This window comes from Pteropus alecto, unplaced genomic scaffold, assembly GCF_000325575.1.
Source record: "Pteropus alecto unplaced genomic scaffold, ASM32557v1 scaffold354, whole genome shotgun sequence".
Taxonomy (NCBI): Eukaryota; Metazoa; Chordata; class Mammalia; order Chiroptera; family Pteropodidae; genus Pteropus; species Pteropus alecto.
The window spans coordinates 295,309-312,357 of NW_006435759.1; the positions used below are offsets into that span (position 1 = coordinate 295,309).

The window sequence follows — 17,049 nt, forward strand, 5'->3', positions numbered from 1 at the left end:
TATATATAAATATATAATTTTAACCATTGCAGACATCATAACATTTCATTCTAAAATAGATTGCTCAGGAGATTGTATCCTTTAAGAATGAGGATTTTTGTAGATATGACAAGAGTATCATTATACCAAGAAACGTGCAAATGTATTTTTGTGTACTTGTGTAATAATATCGTCTTGTATACAATTTCACATTTCAGAATTGCCAAATTGTCCCAGTTACGTCCTTTACAGCCTTTTTTTTTGATCCAGTACCCAGTTATGAATCATGTTAGTCTTCTTTAATTTAGGATAACTTCTCTGCTAAACAAGGAGAGAAATGTCATTTGTGGCATTGACATTTATTGTATGAATTGTTGGTGATTATCGTCATTAAGATAGTGGGTCTCAACTTTGGATACTCATAATCACCTGAGCAAATTTTTAAAATTCCCAATGCCCAGATCTGTAGCCCAGAGCAGTTAAATCAGAAACTTGTTGGGGCGGAACCCGGGCACCTGTATTGTTAAAGTTCCCTAGGTTATTCCAGTGTGCATCCCAGGGTGGGAACCGCTGCTTGAAGCAAAGGTTATTAGTGGCACGGACAGTTAGATCAATGAAAGAAAATACAGGCATCCCTCAGAGATATTGTGGGTTCAATTCTAGACCACTGCAATAAAGCAAGTAGTCTTTTTGCTGGTGGAGGCTCTTGCCTTCAGTTTGTAAAAAAATGTAAAGTGCAGTAAATGTGAAGGGCAGTAAAAGGAAATGTAGTAAAATGAGATATGCCTGTACAATGATGGAGCCTTGTGTTTGTGGGTCAGTAATGTGAAATGAATTCATAGTGGCCAGATGCAGAACAAGGGATTTTTCTCTGCCACTTCTGAACTAATATGTTTGTAGCGTGCTACTTAAATAAAATTCCTGAAAGTTGACCTTCGAGAAACTGCCAGAGGCTTCAAATCAGAATTTACCCTTTAGCTTTTTATTGGAAACTTTTAGTTCTTAAGAGTCTACACTATAGGTTTGAAATATAGGTTTGTAAATTATAAAGAAAGCTAGGACACCAAACTAGTTATTTTGTTATTGTCCTTATTTTGAATAATCGTTATTGAGCTTTCTGTCCTGGAATAGCTATGACTTACTTATCTAAACAGGTAGTTGCTGTGATTGCCTAGAGCTAATGTATGAATAAGGAACTAGTTTTCTGTGTCTGCTTTGTAACATCTCTCTCAAGGGGGAAGACATTTCAGGGCAAGATATGATTTTTTTCTTCTTTTCACAGAAAGCCATGGCTGAAACCTTTTACCTTTCTAATATTGTGCCTCAGAATTTTGATAATAATGCTGGATATTGGAACAGGTGAGGGGTGACAGTTTTTAAAATGCGATTCTGTGGGAGATGAATGATATGACAGGAGAATGTACTAGTAAGCTTATCAGCTGTTTCTGGCTTTGTTTTTAAAAGCTGTTTCTACTGAAGGTAGTACTTGAATGAAGTACTTTGGACTAGTTTTCTTTGCTGCATTTGGAAGTACAGTTTTCTATTGGCAGTACAGACTGCAAAACAGCCAATTTGATCATGCTTGCCACCGGTCAGAAGTCAGATTCTGGAAGAAACTACTTAAAATATTACAATAAATATTTCTTATTGTAAGACAATAAATATTTTTTAATATATCCAGAGGACATCTTATTTTTATCTACTTATATTTCCAGAGTTGCTGAGCTTTTAAAAAATTTTTTGGTATACTTAAACATAACCATTAATCAGTTTTTGGCAGACCCTAAATATAAAATCAGTTGAGTCATCTGCATGTTTCTGACACTTTTAATCAGTTCTGTTAGGGAATCTCTTTAAGCATTTAAAACTAGCACCAATTGAGGTTGTGTTCAAGTTGTCTTTTTCCCCAGTTTTTTGTGGTTTAAAATAATTAGGAAAGCAACCGCACACTAAAAAAGACTTCAGTAATTATCAGTCATGACCCCCATTTATTTCGTCTACTTGCCCTTTTCCCTACTCGTTATTTTAAGCAGGTCAAATAATTTTATCCATAAATATTTCAGTATATGTTTTTAGAAGTAAGAATTCTTTTAAAATATAACTATAGTCACCTGAAACTAATGTAAAATAATATTGAATGTCAACTAATTGAAAAATAGATATAACTATAGTACTATTATTGCTTCTCAACTATTTAACAGTAATTCCTTATTACCAGTTTTACAATCAGTGTTCAAATTTCCCTGATCGTCTTAAATTTTTTTTCGTTCATTTGATTGGTTTGAATCAGGATTCAAACAAGGTACACATAGATTTGGGTAATATGTCTCTTCAGTCCCTTTTAATCTATAATATTTCTTTCTTTTTTCTCCTTGCAGATTATTTGTTAAAGATCTGGGATGTTTGTCCTATAGTTTCCTTTTCATATTCTGGCTGATTGCATACCTATGGAAGCATTTAACATATTTCCTAGGGGATATATTTTTGGGAGGATTACTTTATCTTGTAATTGGGCATGTATGCTGTAAGATACAATGTTGAGTTTACTTTTTAGATAAGGATACGAGGAATAATGACATACATTGTTATCTCATAAATCTCTTTTAACTGCAGTATAAGAAAGTACTTATTAAAACTTTTCGCCATTTTTATCTAGTAAATTTGCAAAAACATTTTTCAAGTGATAAATCCCAATGTTGTAAAGATTGTTGCAAAACTGCTACTTCATATTTTGGACTTTATAGAGTAAATTGGGATAATCCCATTAAAAATATTTTACACATAATCGGGGTCATTAAAATACTCAGTAAAGTAATTCTGGCCCTTGAAATTTATCCTAAGGAATAAATACAGTGTTGCATTACATAAGAAATGTTAGGATAAACCCATAATAGTAATAGTTAAAAGGTACATCAACTTGTTGGAATGATACATAGTTCTTATAAAAAGCTTGAGAACTACGGCATAGAAAAATTAGGGAGAAAACAAAATAATTTTAGTTCTAAAATGTACACGGAATGCATACACAGGAAAATGTGGATAGTTGTATTAGTGTGTGGGATTTTTTTTAGTTTTTTTGTGTAGTAAACTGGGAAAAACATTGCTTATGTGCTTATAATGTTTTGTGCTATATTCCTTTGTTTACATTAATTTCTCTAGTTCAATATTCTTGGCATCTTTCCCGGGGACTTGATATAGTTTGCTTCTTTTCTACACTTAAGTCTGTGCGAATATTATACATTTTTTTTTTTTTTGCTTTGTTTTTTCAGAATAGAAATGTACTGTCGAGAGCTGACAGAGAGGTTCGAAGATGTTTGGATAGTATCTGGACCTTTGACCTTACCTCAGACTGGAAGAGATGGAAAGAAAATGGTCAATTACCAGGTAGGGACATGTTTTAACATTCAGGCATATGCTGTTTGTATGAGATTATTGTTTCATCCTGTCTTCTACTTTTTATTTCATTTATTGAACAGTGTTTATTGAACACCTGTTGGAATGATAGACATGGAGGATATAATGATGGATTAAAACCATTGACTTCAAGAAGCTCACTTTAGAAAAGGTGACAGACATGTTAATTATATTAAATATGCTGTAATAGAGATAAATACATAGATGAAATGGTGTTAAAAAGGAGTGACCAACCCTATTTGTATGGTTTGGGAAGACTTAACAGAGGAAAAGATTTTCGAGCTAGATCTTGACCGATGAGTAAGAGTAAACTGAGTCGGGGCAGAGGGAGCATGGGAATGCCAGAAGATGGAGCAGTATGAGCACAGGGCGTTCGTGGTCAGCAGCACGATTCTGGGATTTAGGTGGTGTTTATAAAGACTGGAGTTTATGGTACAAAAAAGTCTGGGTGGCTCAAGGAGGACGAGGATTTCTGCAATGATAGGTAGAACAGGGGCCAGATAATAGCGGGCTTTGTATCTCATGAAGAGTTGGATGTCAGTTTTTAGATGCTGAGAAGTCTTAAGTTTGTTTTAAGTGTGGGAGATGTGTGATTTGTTTTGGGTTTCATAAAGAATATTTTGGCGATACGATGTAGAGGTGAGTGAAGAAAAGGGTGTTGGAAGGAAAGGTTACAGGCAAGGAGGTGAATTGGGACATTATTGCAGCAGTCCATATGAGAACAGACAAGGGCCTGAACTCAAGCAGTTGGAGTGAAGACGAATAGAGAAATACAAGAAAGAATAACTGTGAATTAACTTTTTGGGCAAGGAAGAGGGAAAAGTTCAGATGACATCCAGATTGTAGGGAACTCAGTGAGTTGAATAAATGGGAGGAAAAGGTTTTCTTTTAGACACTTAGATTTTTGTAAAAGGATTTTTTTTACCGTGCAGAATATTTGAGAACTTTATAGACTGAAGGAAGGAGAGTAAAGACATAAGAGTATAATTAGTGTTGTGAGAGCTTTAAATGTCTGTTGTCTAAAATTGAGAATTCTGCCAAGAGGGTGGCTGAATTGATAAACTGTGAGATCTACACAGGGTAGGGAATGAAGTGGAATGAGGGAGGAGAGGTGAGAGAGTAAGTAAAAAGATGAATTGAGGGACTTTCTGGTAAAGTTAAAGAGTGGGTATATTTGGAGGGAACACCTAGCTCAGTTCTAGGAGTAAAGTAGATTTTTAATAAATGCTGGTTAGATTAAATGATTACTTAAGGGAGTCTGTGATAAAATTGAATGACCTGAGAAACAGATTTAGGAAAACAAAAATGACTTTAGAGTATATGCTGTCTCATTGACTTGCTTATTATCCGCCTATCTGGATCAAATGTGCAGTGAGGTATAAAGTAGCCAAGATGTTCACAGTGCTCACACCCCCGGAGTATTCCAGAGGTTCTAATGGGAGCGAAGGAATGGCAAGGGAGTTAGTATTTTAAGTAGATTAACCTCTCTCCTCTGATCAATTTGCTAATTTAATTTTAGTATTTTTTGTAATATAAGAAGAAGAAAGGCTTAAAGCTCCCGGTATTCTCTTACTTTTCAAATATTAATTATTTTTGAACTTCGATTAAATCCTCTTTACTTAACATTGGAAAATAGGTTCTCTTAGCTTCGACCTCTAAACCTTAAGTGATAAAGTCACAGTTTTGTTTTTGTTTCCATAGAATGAAAGATGTATATGACTAGTTTACTGTCTCATAGAAAAAAAAAATTTATACAAAGTTTAAAAGGAAAAATTAACCGTTAATAAAGAGCATTTCATTAAACAATATTTTTGTGTGTGTGGATATTTCTAAATATGTGTCGGCTAAATGCTATAGTGGAAAGTATGTTGTTTTTCTTAAATTGGATATAATTTCAAAATATATATAACTTATACATTTGTTGAAAGGGCCTAGAAGCAGTGATATGCTTTTAGCAGTGAGTGCACCTTGAGACCGGATCTTGGTTTCTAAAAAACCATCTGCTGAAAAAGCCTAGCACTTCGAGAAATGGCTGATTCCAGGACTAGTACAGGGAAGGTACAAAATGGAACATCTTGTGCCACAAGTCAAGGAAGTACTCAGATGGTGAGGACATGTCAAAAGGACATAGGAATTAACTTGAGTTCCAACTTGTGTCTAGAACTATATGATGTCAAAATAAAATGGGTTATAGACCTATTGAATTAAATAAGAATCCATACTTTTAACAATTAAGTAGATTCATGCATATAAGGAAAAGCTTGCCATAGACTGTCAACTAATAAATTTGTAAGAATGAAAGAATTAGAAAAATCATTCTGCAGTCATCATAGCAATGCATTTCAGACAAGAATCATGAGTGGATGCTAAACCTGGTGAGTGAAAGTTTTATGAGAAATAGGACATATTAATAGGAGATACATACATATAAAGTAGGAATAGGATATATATCTAAAAGAATCTCCCCACACATTACTTAATAATAACAAAGCAAGAAATGATAACTTTATTTTTTATTTTTTTAAAGCCTACAGCACCTGGTATTCCTAGGGAGTCTCCCATCCAAGTATTAACCAGGCCCGACGAGATCAGACGAGATTGTGGCACATTCAGGGTGGCGTGGCCATAGATAAGAAATGATAACTTTATAGTGGAGAAACTCCCCTTTAATCAAGCGATCAAGGTTAATATTGCCAGTAATGGGACTTACTGATAAACTCCTTCCTGATGTGATGCACTAAGAAGGATACAATATCACTGATGCGGTATTTCTGCCAAAAGAACTATAACATTGAATCTCATCATGCAGAAATATCAGGCAAAGCCCAGGTGAGGGACATTCTGTAAAACAGCTGACTTGTACTTTTCAAACAATGTTAGAGTCATAAAAGACAAAGGCTGAGAAGCTAACTGTTCAGATTAATGGAGACTAAAGAGTCTTGAAAGCAAAATGCATTGTGTGATCTTAGATGGGATCCTAGATCAGAACAACAGAAGTTGCTAAAAAGGACTTCGTTGGGACAATTGGCAACATTTGAGATCTGTAGATTGGATAATTATATTTTATCAGTGTTAAGTTTTCTGATTTTGATAATTGTACTGTGATTATGCAAGAAATGTCTTTGCTTTTAGGAAGTACATCCTGAACAATGTGTGTGTGACTTATTTTCAAAAGGTATAGGGAAAAGAAAAACAAATAAAGCAAATTGGGCAAAATCTTAACAGTAGATTAATCTGCTTTGTGCTGCTCTTCTAAGTTTGCAATTCAGCATGAAACAAATATATATGTATGTACATTTTATTGTCGTCTCTATGCCAGAATACTTATTACACTGGAATATATATAACTAACCACTAAAAAGACTTAGTAGCTTCTCCTCAAGAGTTTATTAGGGAATGATATTCAAGCAAGTTTAAGTAGCCTTGAAGAGAATTTCAAGAGACCTGTCAGCTCTCCACATGGTGTCACAGTGATGAAACATGTGAGGCAGTCAAGAGGAGCTTCCTGAAGAGTATACTTTGAGTAATAGCCTTGTTTCTTTGTTTTTATTTTAGAGCCTATTGGTCTTAGGTCTTTTCTTTCAGAATCTGGGCCTCTGACCCTATATCATTAGTTTTCCATGTCTCTATTAATTTCCTAGGACCTATTCATGCTCACACTGGCAAATCTTTAATTCGGCAAGTGTTCAGTTACCTGTCGTATGGGAGGAATATATATATGGAAATGTAAGTGACATGCCTCAAACCACTTTCTTAGTTACTTTTATCCCTTTTCTGTATTTCACATCTGAATCATATGGTAGTTCTCTGTTTTAATATTTTGAGGAGCCGACATACCGTTTTCCATAAAGGCTGCACCATTTAACGTTCCCACCATCAACAGAGTCTTAACGTTAAGTCACCCTTGCAGTTTTAAAATATCCTACTTGGTTTTGGCTCTTTTGCCAATAGTTTATGAAATGCTTTAGTATCACTGTCTATGGCTCAAGCCAAGGCCTCCAAGTTGCACTATTCCTGGTGGCCCCATTCACTGGGAGGCTGGCATAGTCAGTGGCCCTGGCTGGAACACAGATTTTTGTGGCCAGACCAAAGGCATTAACAAATAGAGTATAAGGTAAAAAGGATAGGCAGAAGCTTATCTTTGAATTAACTTAGTAAGTTTGGACCCTACTTAGTACGCCTGGTGCTAGGTACAGGTTATCACACTGTACATCAGTGTGATATGTCACTATGTTCCATGGGCTGTGGTCCAACTTGTCACATTACCCATTACACCATTCCCTGGAATAGCGAGGCCACTTTGGGAGATTTTCTTTGTTTTTGTTTTTCTATGGACCTCAGGTGCAAAGAGTTGCTTAGTTGTCACACTCAGTTTATGGTACATTATTATCATTGATTCCTCTTGGAGTCCTCGATATTTTTATATCTCTCATATTCACTTACCACTTCATTTTTCACTCCCCAACCATTTACTGTGTCTCTTTTTGTGATCTTTTCTTTAAAATTTGGAGAAAAGTAATGACTTCCTAATCATAATCCTACGAGTTAGGAAATTCTGTTGAACAGTCTGCTAAAGAAGTCTGCACATTTCTGAATTTAGGAGAAGCTTGTTTTGTTATCAAAAGGCATTTTTTGAATGACTTTGTGGTGACAGACTTGTCACAGACTTAACTATTGGTTAGGCATGCTTTGCAAGGACCGAGCTTTTCTTTTGATTCATAACTTGTAGTTGTTATTAAATGATGACCCAAACACCAATCTTTCTATCTCTGTTATGAGTCTGTGGCTTTAAAAGTCATGGACTTGCTAATCTGGAGTAAGAGAAATATAGATGAGGGTGTTTGTGTGTTCTTTGGTGCACGTACCCATAAACCTGTGATTTCTAAGGTTCTTTTTTATTTTTCTCCTTTCTCATTTCTCATTCTCAAAACCTCAGAGATCAGGTGCTTTTCTATTAATTTTAAGCTTTTGAACCTATTTTTCACGAATTATATATTATGGTAGAAGTTGTGAAATTGGATATGTATATTAAGCATAGTTTAATCTTGATACTTTTTTCCCTTCATGGCATTGAAACCATAATTGCCAGTCTTTTAATGAGCTTTGAATATAAACTTTAAAAATTTATTGGTATGGCATTATATGTGCATAGTAATGAAAACATTAAACTTTAAAACAAACATTGTTAATAAAATTCAAATGGTACAATACAAGACGAAAAGTTAAAGTCTCCTGCTTCTTGTCCCAAGCCCACTGTCTAGTTTTATTCTTCTGGTGGTTATTTCTAAATTGCAAAATAGTGGGAGCGAAGCTGTATTTCTTAACTTTGATTTGTCAGTTTTTAACAGTCTCCGTTGATGCTTTCTCTATGAAATGTACAAAATTTATTTAGTTCACTTCACACACTGCTCCAGTCTCTGCTTGTCATGTTCAGGGAACAGTAAGAATCCTAGTTTTAGTTCTTCTGTTGGTAAACTTTACATAATATTTTTACGTAATATTCAATCCTTCTGGATCTATCACTTATATACCATCAAGGTTTATAGCCTTTACACTTATGTTTGTTAACCATAATTTAGTCTGAGATTTGTGTATACCAGAGGTTGTAAACTAAGGCCTCCTAATGCACATAAGCCCACAGATATTTTATTTGGTTTGCACTGTTTGTTATTTTTGAATTAGTTGGTAATGTTTAATAATTGAAAGATTTCATTTAAGTCCAGATTTTAGCTTTTCTTAAAATCAGGTGACTTGATCACACTTGGCGAATGTTCCCAGAGGTACCTGCATTTGCTAGACGAGAACAGCAGCTTTCTCCTTAGATTGAGCACATATTCTTCAGTACATCTTAGCCCTCATCCAGTCCATTTCGCCCATTTATATTTCCCGTCTAGCCCTTGTTGGTCTTTGAGTTTATAATCCTCGGTCTATTGAAAATATAAAACCAGTATTTATAGTATTATGAATGCATAAGTAGTGTGTTTGAACTTGTAAAGAGATAGATATAATCCTGTATCCTTAAGTCTGCCACTTGAGAGATTAATGTTACTACAAACAAAAAACAAGTGGTAAGTCAAGGTGGCAGTGTATTTTAATTACTGTTATAAACAATATAATAACATGCTTTTACTTTGTAATTCAGATCATTTAACTTTGTCATACTACTTTTTAAAAAAGTTAATGTTTTTTTTGAAGACGTTATTCTTGGAGCCCTCCGAGACTTCTTTTCTATTTTGGACTACTTGTTTCCTCCCTCCCTCTTCTTTTCATTTCTTTTATTCAACAGACACTTATTAAGCTTCCACTATGTACCTGGCGCTGTTCTTTGTGCTTCTAATATGGCAATAAACTAGCTGTATGTTACATGGAGGTTACATTATAGCAGAGGAGATACACAGTAAACAAAATTCCACATAGAAAAATAAAATGTGGTAAAGAGTTACAGTGGGGTGGGAAAGAAAAAAAGGACAGGCCACTCAGAGGAAGTGAGAAGAGCAGAAACCTACGTGAAGTGAGGGAGCAACCTATATAAAGAGTTTTCAAGCAGGTGCAAAGGCACAGGGGTGAGATTTAGCTTGGCATGTTCAGGGAACAGGAAGAATGCCAGTGTGACTAGAGCAGAGTGAGCACTGAGGAGAAGGAGGTAAATCATAGAGGGAGGCAATGGGAAGAAGTCTGGATTATATTGAGATGGGACATTCTTTTAAGGTTTTGATCAGGATAGTGGCATACTCTGATTTACATTTTTAAAGCCCAGTCTGGCTGCTGTATGTGAAGAACAGAAGAATAGGTGGAACCAGTGAAAAGCCTAATGGAATAGTCTAGATGAGAAATAGTAATGACTTCAGTAGGGTGGTGGTGGTAGAGGTAGAAATGGTCTGCTTTAGGATGTACCTTACAAGTAGAACTGAGGGAACTTCTGAATGGATCAGCTGTGGAATAAGAGGAAAGAGTCAAGGCTGAGTATTAAGTGAGATCAAAGATAACATGTTATCAAGAGTAACACCTAGGTTTTCAGTCTGAAGTTATGAAGACCAGAGAGGAGCAGGTTTAGAGGCTAGAAATCAGGGTTTGTGTTTTGGTTTTGTTAAATTTGAGATTGTTTGATGTGCCACTGGAGATGCTGAGTAGTCAGACTGTGAGTTTGTATCTCAGGAGAGGTTGTTTGGGTGTGGTCAGCACATAGCTGGTATTTAAAGCTATGATGAGATCGTGTGAGTGAGTGTGTAGATAGGAGAGAACGGATCTGAGGTCTGAACCCTGGAGAACTCAGACGTTTAGAGGTCAGGAAGAGAAGGATCCAGCAAAGGAGACAGGAGCAATCTTTGAGATAGGATTAAAATCAGGGAGAGTGGTGTCTCAGAAGGCAAGTAAAGAATGTATTTCAAGGAAAGAATGATTAGGTGAGAACTAATTCAGGCTGCAATCCAGGATTTTGCATTGTCACGTCTCCTTAGTCTCCTTTAATCTGAAATAGTTCTGTAGCCTTTTTGTCTTTAATGCCAATTGGTGTTTTTGAAGAATACAAGCCAGTTGTTTTGTAGTATGTTCTTCAAATTGGCTCTGTCTGTTGTTTCCTCACGATTAGATTCAGTCGTTTCTGGCACAATGCCACAGAGGTGATCTTGTGCTCCTCAGTGCATGAGGATGCACATAATGTCACTTTGTCTTGTTATTGATATTAACTTTGACCACTTGGTTAAGGTGGTGTCTTCTAGATCAGCGGTCCCCAACCTTTTTGGCACCAGGGACCAGTGCTCCTATGAGACTCTAATGCCAGATGATCTGAGGTGGAGCTGAGGCGGTGATGCTAGCGCTGATGAAGCTTTGCTTGCTTGCTCGCTGCTCACCTCCTGCTATGTGGCCTGGTTCCTAACAGGCCACGGACTGGTACCCATCTGTGTCCTGGGGGTGGGAGACCCCTGCTCCAGATTTTTTCACTGCTAAGTTACCATTTTCCCCTTTGAAATTAGTAATATGTAGAAATACTTTGAGACCACGTAAGTATTCCTTTTCTCTTCAAATTTTCACCTGGTAGTTTTAGAATCCACTGATGATTCTTGCCTAAATCAGTTATTACTACATTTATTGTGAAATGATGATTTTCTAATTTTTATTCCTTCTACGTTTATTAGTTAACATTCTACTGAGGAAGAGTTTTTCCTTATTTATTATCAGTGTGAACTCATGGATTCTTATTTTATTCAGTGATTTTTAACCAATTTACTATGTATTCATTTTGATGCTCAAATTTTCCCATATTTGGCCAGTGGGAGCCCCTTTAAGCGGTCTCCTGTGTCCTTCTGACACATCCTCCTCATTGTTTCGGCACTTCCTACTTCCTGGTGTTACGTGATTTTTCAGGCTCATCTTGGCCAGACTCTGGCATCAGCCATTTCTCTGAGGAGCCCTGATTCCTCTTAATGGGGATTGATATTTAGAAACCAAGATCTGGATGACAAGTTGATTCTTGAGTGCTTGGTCTGCTGTTTGCTTGTCATGTGTGTTCACCACATTTATTTTTAGCCTTTTATAGTGGGTGGAGAGAGACCCAAAGAACAAAGTATGCAGATTCTATTGCCTGTAGTGGCTCACTATTAGGAAGGCTATTTTTTCTCCATCTTCAATATTCTTATGTTTTTTGAAAACGAGATTTATAGACCCTGGTCATAAAGTCATATGACCCTGGTCATAACTATGTTTATGCGTTATGTATGTGTGTGTGAAGTTGAATTTTAAAAGGAACCTCTGTCCCCGGAGAAACATATAGTTCTTCCTTCATTCTTGGAATCGTATCAAATTGACAACTAATTTTATATGTTTATGTTTTTCACTAAAGATTTCTTTATAATAATACAGCTTTTGTTAGATTTGACATTATTTTTCAGATCAGAGTTGATTTCAGGTGGAATTTTAAACTTAAAAATCTTTAGCATATCTATTGGTGTATATCTGAATCGATATAGTTTTCTATCTAGGCCACGAATCATACATGTGTATACTTTGGAGGAGATGAAGCAAATAGCCTGGCATTTCTTGAGAGCCATATATACCACACAGTGTGTAAATAGCTTTATACATGCTATCTCATTCACTCCTCACAAACAGCCTTTACATAAAAGTAGTGGTTATCTTCTTTTATAGGCAAGGAAATTGAGGTCTTGAGGGGTCAAGTTCAAGTCACATAGCTAGTAGTTGTCAGAGGGGAGGTGCAAACTTGGGTCTCTCTACTTGCATGAGAATTGCCAGTTGTTCATAGCATTGTTCTTTGAAGCTCTCAGAAATCTCCAGTAAAGGCATTGCTATACTCTTCATGTACAGAAGCCTCTGTCCAGGGGGTGAAAGATGGTGTGGACGGAGAGCAATTACAAGTGATATTTGCTAACATGCAAAAATAAGAACCGAAAATGGGCCAAGAGGAAATGTCTAACAGACATTTCCTTATAGCGAGTCAGAAATGTCTGTTAGAATATGTAGTAAAGGATCACAGCATCATAGGACTTGAGTGAATGTGAGCCTAAGGGAAGATTAGTAGCAGTGATTTTATGAGAAGTGAGTCATGTGACAGCTCTAATCAGAATCACCCCCTTTATTATAGCTGAGGTCATCCATGTGCTTACTCTGATGTGTGCGTTTCAAGAAGAGATTGATTCCAGACAAGTGAAACATACCTGAAGATTCTGACCTGAACATTATAATTGACCTGACAAGAAAGTGAGCTTCAGATTTCACAACTCAGTGGTGGTGGTAATGTTAGAAGCGCTTAACAGTCTGTTTTCTTTCTACAGCATTACTTTGCAAACTTCCACCAACTCCTAGAGGGGGGGAAAATTGAAAACATGCCTCCAGGGATCTTGAGGCATCACTTGAAATGATCAGGGAGTAATTTGTTTTTGAAATCTCCTTTTTTTATTTTTAGCAGATCTTTTCATTTCCATATCTATTGGGTTTAATTGAAATACGAATTATTTTACTGGCTAAGTATCTCCTTACCTCCATCCTAAATTCGAGAAGATGGTGCTTGTTTTACTGTGACTTGGCAGTCTCCCGCTTCCTTGCCCAGAGCAGGCACCCCAGTGTGTGGGGCTGTCTCCCGGGGTGCGTGCTGCCGTATGAGCCCCTGCAGAGGCTTCATGGATAACCCGGGCTGGCCACGTGCCCACTGACTTCCCCGCACCTTGTGGCTCTCACTTTTCTTCTCTGTCCTCTCAGCTTGGATTCTTATTTATCACACTACCATGGTTTCTTTCTTTGACTTGATTGGCATTACTTTTTAAGGGCATGGTCCTTTAATGTGTTCAACAGTTTTATTTTTGGAAAATTTTTTTTTGTCTTGCAATGAGAATGTAACCAAATATCTTATATTATCTGATGCTGTCAGGTACATACATTTTCCTCATGATGCTGCTTAGTATTTCATTTGAGACACAGTTAACATGAAATATGGCAGACTTGGCCTGACTGTTTGTTGCCAGTCTCAGTCACTGAGTCAGCATGAAGGCTCAGCTCTGTGTGTGTGGAGTTGTGGTTGGGGAGGCAGCAAATTGTCATTTCTGTCTCTTGCATGGAAGGAAGGAGGCTTAGGGCAGCATGTACAAAAACTAACTTCAGGTCACGTATGACTGACATATGTATTGTATTTTCTAGTCACTCCCAGTTTATTTCCAGTCTTTGCTATAATCTTGACAAGATTATAGAGTTCAGTGCTTTTGATATTTTAACAGCAGCGAGGATTTCCTTTGTAAAGTATTTTTGTACCTAAATCTTACATGAAAACGATTGTAGCTAACTTACTGATACTAAAGATTTGTTTATGTTAAGTCCTTGAGTCCTTTGTTTAGGGCATCAACCTGCTTTCTTCTGAAACTCTGTTGTCTTCCTTTAACTGGTCTGATCTTGCTTGAGTCCATCTTTCCCCACAGTCCCTCTGCAGAACCATCTTTTGTAGCAAATGCAACTGCATCCCTATCTTTTAAATGGCATCCACTACGAAAACAGCTTTTTATATAAGTGTTGCAGATTTAAACTTTTTTTTGACTAACATGTCTTTGTATCTTCAAAACTGTCCTGTGAGATAGGCAGCACTGGGGATTGTTATTAATGATTTTATGAATCAGTAAAGATACCAGTAGATATGACTTACAGCTGAGTGGCAAAGCCAGGACTTAACCAGGTCTCTGGAATATGAGCCTACCAAACCATTCTGCTTCACTACCCTAGAAGTTTCTAGAAACATTTTCTGAAAGTCTTCTAGTTTTCCCAAAAGTGGAAGAAAAAAAAAGTTATTATTTAGTTCTCTATAAAGGAGATGATAGCTCTAAAACATTTTAGAATTTTTTTTTTTTTCCAAAGTCTTAAATTCAAGGAAGAAACAGTAGGCTTTCTGAATTTCCAAATAGGACTGGTCCTTTTGTTAGGTTAAAGATGTTTACTTCCAAAGAACAAAGCAGAACATACAGTGAGTGGCTGAAGTTTTCATATATGTAGAGATAGTATTTTATCCCTCTTTGTTGAAATATTGTAAGAAGGTTATAGGTGGAAGAATCATACCTTGTGGTTCTTAGTAGGAATCTCTGTGTCCATGAGGTTTCTCAAAAGTAGTACTAGAGGTCCTGTAGCTGTTGTGAGAGTTTTTGAAAACCTAATGGAAATGGTACATTTCCTTGAGGTAAAGCTGTGACTCTTAAAACATCAAACTTCTTTACTTTTGGCTGGAATTTAAATGACCTTTTTTAGAATCCCTGGTTGGCAGCAAATGGACATGACCAATGAGTTGTTTTTTAAAAATTCCAATCTGTTTGTAAACCAGGAGTCCATGAGGAGAGAAAATAATCAAATGAAAATGGTTTCGGACTCCTTGTACTTAGGTCTGAGAACTGTGCTGCAGTGAAGAAGGATGTCCACCAGATGGCACCAGGGATTTGCCTAACTGTTGGCTTCCCAGCTAGCTCCTGGAACACACGAAGCCCATTTAAACTCCCCGTGCTAAACTGTGGCTGAGCTGCAGCTGTGCCCTTAGTGCTGGTCCTTGAGTTCCCCCGCACCCACCTGCTTAGCGCTGTTGTTCGTGCTCTCTGTTGGCGTCTCACCACATTCTACCTGCAGTGAAAGCCGTGGGTGTCGACTCCTCTAGATGGGAAGCTTCTTGAGAGCAGGCACCAGCTGTATTTACTTTAAAGCTTATTCTTTTCTTTGTTTCCAGTAGTGCCAGGCACAGGACTTTTGAGTTGCATTGTGGAATTAACATCTCTTGGAGATTTCTTGGCTAATTTAGACCTCCATGGGTTCACCTACAGTCTGGTTTTTTTTTTGGCTTGAAGAGTATGTTTATTTTCCCAGCTGCCTAAATGACCTGTTGGAGGAGGGTAGGATTTTGTGTCTGTAGATTGTGTAGTTTCATAAACTTTGCTCTAAGTCACACCCTGCCCAAACACTTTCGAAAACTAACTTCAAAGACAGTAAGTTACAGAAATCTTTCCTGTGGACGGGGCTCCTATGTGGCTCGGCAGTTGTTTTTGGCATCAGGACCTCCTTGTGTCCCAGACAGCAGTTGGCATGGAGTTCTTAGGCTGTGTGTCATGTAGGTAGGAGCTTGGGAAAAGCAGAAGAGAACCAGTGGCTCTCTGCCTCATCTGGGCTCCCTACAAGGCCTCCTGCAGCCAGCAGGTGTGATGAGGAAGGCATGCCTTACCAAGGAAGGGCCCTGGAGGAGCAGTAGCACCACGGGCATAGCGTAGTTGGATTGTGTCATTTTCCTGAAGACCATTAAGGAAATGGATATTCAGTTTTTCAGAAAACAGATACAGCTTTTAAGCCAACTGGAAGGAAATTTGAAAATGTTTCATAACAATGTTATTTCATTATTACAGTCAACCTACACAGGCAACCAAGTTGTTTTCAACCCTGATCCTGGTTCTGGCTTCTTCATTGTGTGGATACCTTTACAAAGTGTTTGATTTAATGGCACATTCAGAAGGTCTCTGTCTGATAGCAGGCCCAAGAGTGTGCAAAACTGAGCAAACAGCATTTACATTTACTTAATTTAATTAAAAAAATAAGCCACAGTCCAGGCGATTCTGGAGCTAGGACTACTGATGTGGCGTGTCTGGCTGCTTCTCTAAAGGCTATTGTTTAGCTCTCTGGTGAATTTGATCAAACTAAGGCCATATTTTTATTTCTAGAGCTGGGAGTTCCCAAGCTAGCAGTTTTGACCTTTAAATGCTTAGAGCACCAGAAGTTCTGATTATGAGACGAAGTGAAAATGACAGCTTTTCTTGTCCATTAAAAAACCCAGGACTCACTCATGGCATTGCCTTTGTCCTACAAACAGAGGAGAGACCATGACCCTTGATCTTTGGGGTGGCATTATTTTAAAAAATGTGATCAGAATCTACCTGTTAAATGTTCATCTTCTTTGTGAATCTGTTGTGGTTTATTATTACCTTTGGCAGTTGAATTTGAATTCGTTGGGATGGAGTGGGATGTCGTATAAGTGCATTTTCAGAAATGCATCTAAGGTCTTATCAAGAAAAAAATTGGGAACTGCCAGCATAGATTAGTAGCATCACTAATATGGCTGCTTTGTTTTTTAGGTGATTGGTGAGGACAATGTGGCAGTCCCCTCACACCTTTATAAGGTGATCCTGGCTCGAAGAA

The 17,049-nt window shown here is 37.2% G+C and overlaps 1 protein-coding gene across 1 annotated transcript in view; it reads left to right on the forward strand.

Moving 5' to 3' along the window:
• Positions 1-17,049, forward strand: part of EXOG (exo/endonuclease G) — a 22,842-nt gene that overhangs the window by 5,263 nt on the left and 530 nt on the right. Inside the window, 4 exon segments of the mRNA XM_025046037.1 lie at positions 1,262-1,338; positions 3,249-3,363; positions 16,986-17,046; position 17,049. The exon segment at position 17,049 is cut by the window's right edge and continues 530 nt beyond it. Of these exon segments, the coding sequence (XP_024901805.1) occupies positions 1,262-1,338; positions 3,249-3,363; positions 16,986-17,046; position 17,049 (254 nt within the window).